The sequence below is a fragment of the Phalacrocorax aristotelis genome, chromosome 2, assembly GCF_949628215.1.
Source record: "Phalacrocorax aristotelis chromosome 2, bGulAri2.1, whole genome shotgun sequence".
Classification (NCBI taxonomy): Eukaryota; Metazoa; Chordata; class Aves; order Suliformes; family Phalacrocoracidae; genus Phalacrocorax; species Phalacrocorax aristotelis.
In genome coordinates this window covers 130,134,333-130,145,627 of record NC_134277.1, presented here as the reverse complement: position 1 = coordinate 130,145,627, position 11,295 = coordinate 130,134,333, and the positions used below count along the sequence as shown (strand labels likewise).

The 11,295-nt window shown below is 37.6% G+C and overlaps 1 protein-coding gene across 11 annotated transcripts in view; it reads right to left on the bottom strand.

Moving 5' to 3' along the window:
- Positions 1–149: 149 nt before the first annotated feature.
- The window catches only part of SGK3 (serum/glucocorticoid regulated kinase family member 3), a 61,061-nt gene continuing 49,915 nt past the window's right edge, over positions 150–11,295 (bottom strand). For all 11 annotated transcript variants that reach the window (XM_075085154.1, XM_075085163.1, XM_075085160.1 and 8 more), the window contains 10 exons: positions 10,450–10,507; positions 9,573–9,656; positions 9,343–9,474; positions 7,162–7,274; positions 6,910–6,946; positions 6,708–6,794; positions 4,499–4,594; positions 3,545–3,700; positions 2,601–2,690; positions 150–1,556 (listed from right to left, as the gene is read on the bottom strand). In XM_075085154.1, coding sequence (XP_074941255.1) covers positions 1,386–1,556; positions 2,601–2,690; positions 3,545–3,700; positions 4,499–4,594; positions 6,708–6,794; positions 6,910–6,946; positions 7,162–7,274; positions 9,343–9,474; positions 9,573–9,656; positions 10,450–10,507 — 1,024 coding nt within the window. In that variant the 3' untranslated portion in view covers positions 150–1,385. The remainder of the gene's footprint in view (positions 1,557–2,600; positions 2,691–3,544; positions 3,701–4,498; positions 4,595–6,707; positions 6,795–6,909; positions 6,947–7,161; positions 7,275–9,342; positions 9,475–9,572; positions 9,657–10,449; positions 10,508–11,295) is intronic.

Genomic DNA, 11,295 nt, shown 5'->3' with positions numbered 1-11,295 from the left:
AGTTCTTATTTTGTCAAAAATGAGATGGTTTAGATATTGAAATTTATCTGACATTTAACTCTGGCTACTCATCAGTGTCATCAGAACTCTCAAATCAAGGCCTTTAACTGAATATATTTATGAACAAAAAACACAGAACATTTGTGAAGTAACAGACAAAAATAAGTTGTTATTTACAAGTAATATATATAATAAAACTACTACCGTGATAGGCCTTTATACACTGTAACTGCAGTCAATTTTGGCATTGTTTAAAAAAATTTCCTTAAACAGAAATTGTTCAGAATTATGTTTGTCCATACACGTGTATGTTATGAGAAATACAACAGCTTTTCACATTTTAAAAATTATCAGCGTAATTTACATTCCCCCCCCCCCCCCCAATATCAAGTGAAGATTTGAAATGGTGCAAACTGGAACACAAGGACAAGTAGCTATGAATGTTGAAATACAATCAATTTAGAACATATTAGTGTTTCAAACTATGAATCCGTGAGAAAAATCCCCAATATTTGGCATCATCCCCTCACCACCCGCCCCCAAAAGGTCAAAGCAAGATAGCCTTTTAAAGTAACAGTGATTATTGCATATTATATCTTTGGAGAAGCAGATTTTTAACCAAAAATATTTTAATGTAGTTGAAATATAGACTTATTTATCTCAAGGAAGAAAGAAAAGTAGAACACATGATCAGTAATGTTACCAAATCAATCCAGTTAATTTGTTCCATCCTTGCTTTAAGTAATCCCCCAATACCTCAGATAACCCAGTTGAGTGAGTGGGTCCTTCAGCAAGTGCAAGAACAACAATCCAGTTTTATGTGACCACCTTTTCATTCTGCAGAATTCCTTTAAGAATCCTGGCCTTAACTTATATTAACCCCTCATTTAAGTGCTGACAGGTAAATTAACATATATTCTGAACTGATATAACAGGGAAAACATTTTCATTTTTTTTTAAACCAGGATATACAAAAGACAATTTGCATAGTTACAATTCAAGCACAAAGTCACTGTAAATAGGTACAAAAGCATTTATAAATTTACTAAATTTGCTGCTGTTTGCGCCAGCCAAATCTTAGATAGGTATGAATGTAAACTTGAAGGGATTGAGGAGAACAGTCAGTATCTTTGCTTAAAAAATATGTAGAGAACACTGTTTAAAGGTTTTAAAAAATATCTTCTGCAGCAGGAACAAACAGTTCAACCCCCAAAGAAAGCCATCCAAAATGCCCAAATTCCTCCTATACAGCAGAGAAAGTTTGTTCATAGGTTTCAAACCTACATACAAAACGAGGCACTAGTTACACCATTTTGGAATGTGTCCATAACCCTAACATTTCAGTTCACCCCAAGACTTCCAAAACACTGTTGCCTTCTAACTCCCTAGGAAAACATATCTTCAGAAGGTGGTGCGTAAGAAAATCCAACAAATGCATCATCCGCCTCTAGGACACTGGCATTAACGATGTTGTAATCGGAAGAAATGCAAACTGAGTATGGGACCATTTCTTCTGTAAACACTGCGTCAAAATTCCCAATATCATCTGGTCCAACCTAGAAAACAGAAAGATCGATCAGTTGTCATATTAATACTCTTTCAAACTTGTGATAGCCCTTAAGACTTCAAATTTCACTCTCGAGGCTATCTGCTTTATGTCGTTCTTTCCTATTTAAGTACAGAAAATTTAAGGAAGCACACCACAGCATCCCTGAAAACACCTATTAAAAGCCTGCCTGTTTCTTCTAGGCTGGAGTTCAGACCAAAGCCTACACACCTCTATGATCTGATAAACCTAAGAAATACGAAGAAATGTCTCTTTCTTAAATGACTGTTAGGGAGATGCAAAAACTAACACCACTACCCACCACCCACCCCCAAACAAAACACCAAATCAAACAAAAACCACCAAAAAACCCACAACACACCAAAACCCCCAACAAATGCCAAACCACACCCAATTCTTTCTTCCTTTTCCATCAATAATACTTTAAGTGTTAAATTCCAGCAACGGTACTGTTATGATAGATCAGCTTCCCAGTAACACACCTAAGGACTGAAGTGCAGTAATAATTTAGTCACAGAGAGAAGAGACAAGACAGCTAATGCTTCTTCACTAGACAGACTCAACAAAAGGTTGATGTGACTTTAGGAAGGACTTCCTGCTCCCTCTCCCCCCAAGTTTTGGGACAAGCAGCAAGAGGTTGACACAGTTTAAACTGATGGGAGGATAAAGAAAAGCTGCAACTAAGGGTTAATAACTACCAAAAAAGAAAAAAAGCAGGAAGTCAGCCTCTTTATTTGAAGACTTTCCAAAAGACTATCTGTACTTCCTTCTTCAGTCTTCAGACCCCACAAAAATTGACAGTCCTTTGACAGGAACAAGGAGAGGAAACAGTGATATGTCAAACTGAGTTCTAAAGAAAAAGAAGAAAAAAAAAAAAAAAGACAGTATCACTGCTCAAAAGTGCTCAAAAGGCCAGTCAGCACTGGGGGGTTCCCATTCTTCACCATTCTGAAACAAACATTCTTTGCAAATAGATGAACCCTCAAAAGCAGAAATTTGGCAGGTATGAGCTAAAACAGCACCAGACACCTACCACGTTAGGATTAAATGGTGGTGGAATCTTCTTCTGAAGAAGATCAGTCCAGCTGAGAGATTCAAAGAACGGGTGCTTTTGAATTTCAAGCTGCAGTAAGGAATAAAGATTTTAGATATTTTATAAATCCATCCTGTGCAACATAGTAAATACTACCTCAGACTGCATGCACATAAGGGAGTCAAGTCCTTCCATCAGTTTGTTTATTCACAGTTTACTTTGCAATAAAAGCTGTAGTCAGTAGAAACAGCAATTAAATCCTTTCGTCTTGCTCCACACTGTGAGAAAGTATTATGTCATAGTCTAAATCCTTTGTTACAAGGTCAACAGACTACCTAACATTAAGGCTGCCAACAGAAGACTACAAAGATCTCACAATTAATGGATGGAAGAAGTCCTCCTAGATCATCCCTCATCGCACAGTTCTGAAGACATCTATACTCTCTCACATTGCCTTCTGGCAAAGAAAGTTTTTGTTGTTACACTGGGAAAACATTTGCCATGATTTTAAGACTAAAAAAAAGAGCTGCTGCTTGCATGGTACTAGTGTTCCTCTTTGTCTGAAGACTTTTTCATACAGTTAGTTAAAGTGACATTACCAGAAAACACACTTTTCTTTTGATTATTTGAGTTTCGCTACGAACAGCAAAACCTACCTTAGTACATCTTAGCGACTACTACACCAGGAATTGTGTTTCCTTTGCTGGCAGGTACAGCAGCAACCAAGCTCAAAACATTTATATCCCACAACAATTACGTCTCTCCTACCCCCAATAATTTTCAGGGATTGACTACACTGGTGTCTTTAATGAAGAAATAAAATGGAGGAAAACACAAACAGACATAACACAGCAGTCTCTAACTATTAAACCTGTGCTGTGCACATAAATTTGGTGATGTCCCTTTAAACGAAGTACGGCTTAATAAATTAGGACAGTACATACAAAATCTTCCCTTGCTCCAAGTCTGCTTTGCCGATCTTTCTCCAAAAGTTCTTCCAGAATAGACCAGGCTGTAAGACTGATTCCTGGACGCAAAACTAACGGTTTATGAAGAATGTTCTCATACATCTCAGCAACATCACGGCAGTAAAAAGGAGGCTAAAAAAATAAAGAAGTTATACATTAATTTGAAGCCACATGCGACATTGTTTCATATGTATGGATCAGTAAATAATTCTAGAAGAAATACAAACTGCTAGCAGTAGAGATCTACGTCTTCTTATGCACTGCTAACTTCTAATTCAGTCATCACCATTGCCAGATCTTTACACTTGATAGCTTCCCCACCCACCTCCTCTTCTCCTAACATGTTCTATAGAAGCCATCCAGCTTCAAAGCTCCCATTGAACTTGCCTGACAAGATCACGAGGGTGGAAAACCAAATCTATGTCCCTATTTAAGGTCCTATGGGAAGAGATAAAACTCAAGAAAACTAACAGAACAGAATGTTACTGGGGTAATGACATATGAGTAGAAGCAGCATAGTAAGATTTTTTTGTTGTTTTAATGCTGCATCAAGAAGTGGGAAAGCTAGGAGAAATTCTGGGAGACCTAAGTAAAAAAAAGTATTCTAATTTTATTTACGCCAGTATTTGACAAAATTTCACTTATAAGTTGGGGGGTTTTATTGGGTATTATCACTGTTGATTCAGTTTACTCTCACTTCCCCTCTGAGTGATGACTACTGGTCTTCATTGGAGTTGATGTCCAGCAGTTCACTGGAATGTGAACTTTTAGACACCAAGAGGCAATGTGAAATCCAAAAAGAGAAAAACAGGTGCTATGTCAAGAACAAACTGTTCCTCCACCTAAGTGGAGTTTGCAGAAGTTAGCATCTTTAACAACACTCCAGGGTTAGTTCACATAAAGGGGGAGGAGTATGTATTAAGTACATACCAGCCCATAAAGCATTTCGTAAAGAACTGCACCAAGGCACCACCAGTCTACTGTGTTGTCATAGGGCTGCTTTTTAATGACTTCCGGTGCAAGATACTAAAATTAAAAAAAAAAAAAAAAGGTATTTTAGAACATTAGGCTAGCAATTAAAGCAACCTAGGTTTTAGTCACATCACAGTAAACACCTTCAGGAAAGTTGCTTCAAGGCAATTTTAAGACCGCAAACCTGGCAAATACTTTGTCACCATCTGTCATTTACCAACTAGGACAGCTGTTTTCCCAACTGAAACAATACTTTCCATACACTACTGTTTTGCCAAACTGCTTTGCCACCTCTGTTATGAAATTTTACATTACAGATAGGTTGCTGTGCTGTTGCAGAGACATCTCAGCAAGCTGGCCACGCCTATTCTGCCATCCTCAGCCTGTATGCTCCCCACCAGTACATGAACATGAAAGGTGATGATCTTAATTCTGCTTTAAATCTATCATTATTCAGAAATTGTATGACCTATATTAAGTTTCACTGTAAATCTCAATGAGGGCATGAGTTGTGTGTTGCTAAATTAGAGATTCTTGTCAAATAGGTATCATCACTTGACTGATTTGTGATAAATATTCTATACCATCAAACACTGAATGACAATGCTAACTGGGTTTCCATCTGCCTTGCAAGAAATCTGCTCAGCATCTCAGAGCTTACTAACGCTACAGCACAAGGACAGCCACTTCATAATACAAAGACTATGCTTTGAGAGTACACAATATAAAATTATTATGGCTGGATCATCATCATCTCAGTCCTCATCTACAGCACACACAGTTTCTAACCTCTCAAAACAAAAGGATGCTCACTTTTATCATTCTAGTATCCAAATTCTGAAATTTAATTTACAAATAGATGATAGCATTGTCAGACAAGGCAGTCTGAAACTCACAGTTTAATCACATCAGTCTTTCCCAAACTTCCTGTATGTGTGATTGCCCTGTAACCCATTTGTCTATAGATGATGCTGTGAAAGCATGAAAAGCAGCTGAAGTGTTTTGAACTCAACTAATTAAGCTTTTTCTAATCTTTCACTACCTCCTTTGAGCTTTTTAGGTGTTGGAACTCACTGAGTCATTCAACTCGGTGTTTAGAAACATTTAGAAGAGCATTACACTTTGAGCAGGATCATGAGATTTGAATCTAAATCTTGGATTAGGAAGTCTAACACACAACTGCTATGTTTAGTCTTGGTATTTTTAAGAACATATGAAGCAAGAGCATCAGCGTCCTCTTACATTCCAAGTCATGCAAGTCCAAGGTAAGTGTGAAGACTAAGCCTCTGATCATGGGGAAAAATCCCACAGATTTTCTCAAACAGATCCAGAGTTACCAGTGTTCTATATATTGTCCTTTGAACTTTCCAAAATAGTCAACTAATTTTGTTGCAGCACACATGTACCACTCAGCTTTATGGATTCCTGCTCTGATCATAACTAGGATAAGTTGTCACATGTTGCCACCTGCCTTTCTTTTTTTAATTCAAATGTTTCAGCTAAATACTACTCCTCACGTATCCTTCACTGCCATCAAAGGCCTTTTCTATAATTTACAGTATATTTATCAAATTATCAAAGCCGCTAATCCTGGAATTTCAGTGAATCCCTCATACGTGTTCAAGACTTCCAGATTCTAAGTTTTCCAGCCTAGTTTTCTTAGTAAAAAGAGACAACAGAGGTGAATAAATTCAGTCAGCAAGTTCAGTTTCACACATACGCAAAATTTTCTCAAGACTCACAGATATTAAATCCTTATAAACTTACTAAAAATCAGTGGCAGAATATGGTAAGTAGATTCATACTGGCAAATCTGTTTCAGCTGTTAACAAGCTAACTGTCCTGTGTCTAGCCGGCAGTTAGGAGACATGGGAGGAACAGAGTGTTTGAAAAGGACTGGAAAAAAGGAGGAAGGAAGAGATGGGTCACAGGGATGTGGGCAGTTAAGTAGGAGATACTGTGTACTAGTAAAAAGGACAAAGAACAGATCTGCAGGAAGCCTTTTTTTGGTTTGGTTTCATGGAAAGTCTTGTTGAAAGCATGCAAATCTCCAACAGCACAAAATGGAATATTTGATCTTCCAGTTACACAGATATTAAAAATAGTCAACAGGCATTAATTACTAGTCCAAAAAAAAAAAACCCCAACAGGAAAGTTGTCAACATACTTCTGGTGTCCCACAAAAGGTTGCAGTGGTATCAGAACTTGCAATCCCTTCTTTACAAAGTCCAAAGTCTGTCAACACAACATGACCCTGTTTAAGAAAGTGTGGTATTTTAAAAAACAGAACGTGGTCAACATGTTCATACACATAAGTGTAAATTTTGTGAAAGAACATAGAAAAGCAAACATAATGTTGCAATACTTACTAGTGAATCTAGGAGAATGTTTTCTGGTTTTAAATCCCTATTTAAAGAAAATAATTGTATTAATTCAAAACAGCAGTAACTAACACAAGAGCTTCAGAGGCAAGGACTTTTATTCTTCAGCTGAAAGCTTCACACTTTGGTGAAATCGTTATGTTTGACTTTCCCATATTATTATTTCATGCAGTGGTTTTTATTCAGTAATTTGTCCTATTTTGAACTTCTGCAGGACAAGGATACATTTCAGAAACGTACCTGTACACTATATTCATGGAGTGTAAGTAGCCCAGTGCACTGGCTATTTCAGCAGCATAAAATCTGGCTCTGTGCTCAGGAAAGGAACGTTCTCTTTGTAAGTGAAAGAACAGCTGTAAATACACAAATAGTAAATAAAAATATTACACACAAAAAGACCAGGTTAATAATGTGTAATTTTAACAGTAAAAAAGTAACTTTATTTAGCTGTCCACTTTTTTCTTTTAAAAATGTAAAATGCATTATAATTGGTTTTGCCACATGACTTTGTCATTCCTTTACTCGCTTCCTTTCCTCTCTTCTGTAGCTCAGAAGTGGACAGGTAACTCAAACACATAAAAACACTCCCCTAAAACCAAGACTGGTGAAAATGAACTAGAGTAAATCACTAAGCTGTGAAGAGAGGTTGACAAGATTAAATCATGCAAGATGGCCTCCTAACAATATAAAGTGGTGTCAAATAAGTAATCTTCACTTTCTGTATAGGCTTGCATTCAAGGTTTTGTATATGAGTATTTATATAATTGTATTCTGAAATCACCTAGATCACTTTGGGAGATGTATATTCCAAGTTGATCCACAAAATCTCTCAACTAGAGAGCTGTCTGGCTTCAAATAAACTGAGCAGATTCTGGAAGTCTTGCCAAAAGATTAAATCATAAACATACATATGAAACTATACTACCCATTCAACTTCTACAAATTTTTAGAAAACAAATTTTCTATTTTCTGCCTACAAAGCTTGGGGAAAAAAAATAAATACAAAAAGCCACCAAAGCTTTCCAAACACTCATTCAAATTTGAAAGCTGTTTTGAACTGTATTTTAGTTTGCATGGAAGAACGCCAACCAAAGCTGTGGCCAGTAATTCAGAGTACAGCAAACCGGGAGTTTGCTAATACTGTCTAATGTACTGTCATCATCTGTAGACAAGAGAAAGGCCCATCCTGTCCCAACTCTGACACTTAAAGGGACCAGAATGCCAGCTTTAGGAGCATCATAAATACTGACAGTAGGCATATGAATGCGAACCGGTGTATACCCCAGTTCATCTCTCATCCTGGTTTATTCAGCATACTTCATACTTGTCTGTGTATATCCAGGTGCAGTGACATAATAGGAAGCCTTGAGATTGCCAAAACAAACTATTTAAATTCTACCCCTTCTTCAGTGGTCTTTCAGCTCCCAGAGTTTTATCATCTACAACAGTATCCTATCTCATCCTTCTTTCCTGTTCTGCTTTAAGCACCTGTAAGACCTTCTGGAATGTGTACATTTCACCCCAATAAATAACCAAATTGAAAACACAGCAAGTGACAAGACATACAGCTCTTCTTTAAATTATGTACGTTGGAGAGTTCCTTTCATACAATAATTTTTCACTACACTGTTTTCTTCAATCACAATACCTGGAACTATCTAGGAAATCAGTTATTAGCCTACAAGACCCTTAATTTTCCACAGAACCTTTTGAAGGAACAGAAGCAACATTTTATACCCTTGTCATGTGTGTTGGCTATTCAACCAGTTTATACACTAATTACTTGAGCACTTCCTAGAAGCACCAGGTACTTGGAAAAGCAACGGGTCCCTAAGTGAAGACAAACTGCTCCAGAAGTATATTTAAACATGTACAGACTTTCTCCATTTCTTTCACAACTTTTTCCCCACGTTACTTAATGGCTCTTCAGATTCAATAGCATTGCCTCAAGGCAAAGAATCCTGAGGCTAAGGCTATTTGGGAAGAAGTAATTAGACCATGTGCAGCTACAGAATAATCAAAACGTTCCAAAAAATGTCAATGTGGTAAAGTCAGTTGACAGTTTCCTTCCTTCCTTCCGCTTTCGAAATACTAGCATGTCAGCCAATGCAGTTGCAAGAGGAAAAGACGTTTTACATGGTGAAAAATGTCAACATAAGATTAATGAGTAATAAAGGTACATTTTATGTAACCGTGAAATACGGTATTTGTATCTGACAACCATGAATATATCTGGGATTAAAGTTGTCGAAAAGAGGAACAGGGTCTGTATAGCTATAGAAGTCTGTAGTAACAGCAGATAATAATAGAATTTTCAAAACTGGCAGAATACTGATCACAGCCCGTTGGTAAAGGATCATTTTGTTCCTCCCACCTAGAATTAGCAAAACAGACTCAAATCCAAACACAACCACCACATACCTCTCCTCCATTAACAAAATCCAGGACAAAGTAAAGCTTTTCCGTTGTTTGGAATGAGTAATGTAATCCAACCAAAAATGGATGCTTCACATTTTTCAAAAGCACATTACGTTCAGCCATAATATGTTTTTGCTGTAAGAAAGTAAAAGATCAGTAGGTAAACAGGAATTATTTTGTAATTAGGGGAAAGAAGGAAGGGTGGTAGGTGGAGAAAGAAAATTTATTTTCACCTCTTTCCTATTAAGAACGATTTTTTTCTGCAGCACTTTGACAGCGTAGTATTTCCCATCCAGTTTTCGTTTTGCAAGAAGAACCTGTGAAATTCAAAACAAATGAAGAAATGTGACTGTTGCGGTTCACATTCTATTAGGAATATTTCCATAATTTCAGCATAACTGGAAAGTATTCACTCTATTTTTTCCACAATAAAGTTTCTTTGCTTCTAGTATGGTCAATCAGCAATATAATCACCAATAGAGTAAGCTAGCAGTTCATTAAACCTCTCATGATGGTGGTATCATGAAAGACAATATAGAATTTATTTTCCAGGACCCACTGAATCTCTATCAAGATCAAGCTCAGCTGGTTTTTTAACTTTTAAAGATAATTTAATGGAAAACAACTTGAAAAATAAGCTGAAAACAAAGATGTCAAGAGGGATTCTCTGTTGCATCTTTGCAGGATAGCAGTATTTAAGTCACTTTTCAATGGGCCATTGCTCACACAGCTCCATAGCATTAGGGTTTTGACAAAACAGACTACGCCAAAGGGAAATGCACAATTTGTACTCCAGCTGCTGCATAAGCACAGTGTTACCTCCCTTCCTCTCTCGGGGAAACGGAGGTTCCCTACTGCTCTTAACGAGAAAGGGAAACGCTCCCTTTCGTTATCCCCGACAAGTGATGGAGATGGCCAACTGCCACACCAGGGAAAAAGTGCGGGTCTATAAAGAAGCAGCAGCAGGGATCCAATACAACAGTTTATTTGCCACCCTAGACTGACACCACTTTCCAAAACCTCTGGCCAAGTCTAGGCAACAGTGACTATGCATATGACACAAGCTAGCATCCTTGCACCAGGGTAAGACACAGTAATGAGAAAGCTCACCTTGCCAAAGCTGCCTTTCCCAATAACTTTCAGGAAATCAAAGTCTGTTGGTTTAGCACTGAAAGATATTTAGGAAGGAGACAGGTCATCTGGGCAGAAATTACAAGCTTTATAGCTGTACAGCAGCCTAGTGTAGCAGTTGAGTTTTAACTGTGTGTTAGCACCCTCCTTCATTCTGCCCAACACCTAGACTTCTGCAGACCTTCCCTTGGAGATGACTCCTCATCATTTTGTAATTCCACTTTCCTCCAGGGAAAGAGTTCAGATTGCATCCTTTAAGTTTATTTTATTTTGCAAGTTTAAGATGTAATAGAGGAGCAAGACTGTTCTTTTATTCTCCATAGTCTAGTTTCTTGTAATTTTTAAGTCTCCATTTCCCCATGGCTTTTCCTGGAGCTTATTTCTCATTTCCAGAGGGCCAAATGGATTCTCAAGCTTACATGAAAGAAGAAAGGAAGGAAGGAAGGACCGACCAAGTTTGTTCTCTATTCTCTCTCTGCTTTCCTTCCCATCCTCCCCTCCATCCAGTCCTCCCACATTCTGAATTACAGTGAGAGGAGCGAGGCCCTAACACTTTCCTCTTCTGTGTGTGTACACGTATGAACTCACTCTCAGTTTTTCCACTTCCCACATCACCACATTAATTTCCCAGGATCCCCTCACTTTTTCCTAAATACAATGCAGAGATATTTTTGTCAGCAAAACAATTAACCATGTTTTCAAATGCCAAAACAACAGTTACATCACCATACACCTCTCCATTTACTGCCCCTGAAAGGAAGTACACTCTTAAATTTAATTTCTTACTGCAATCTATTAAGCATTTCCTCCTGTTAGCCCAGAACA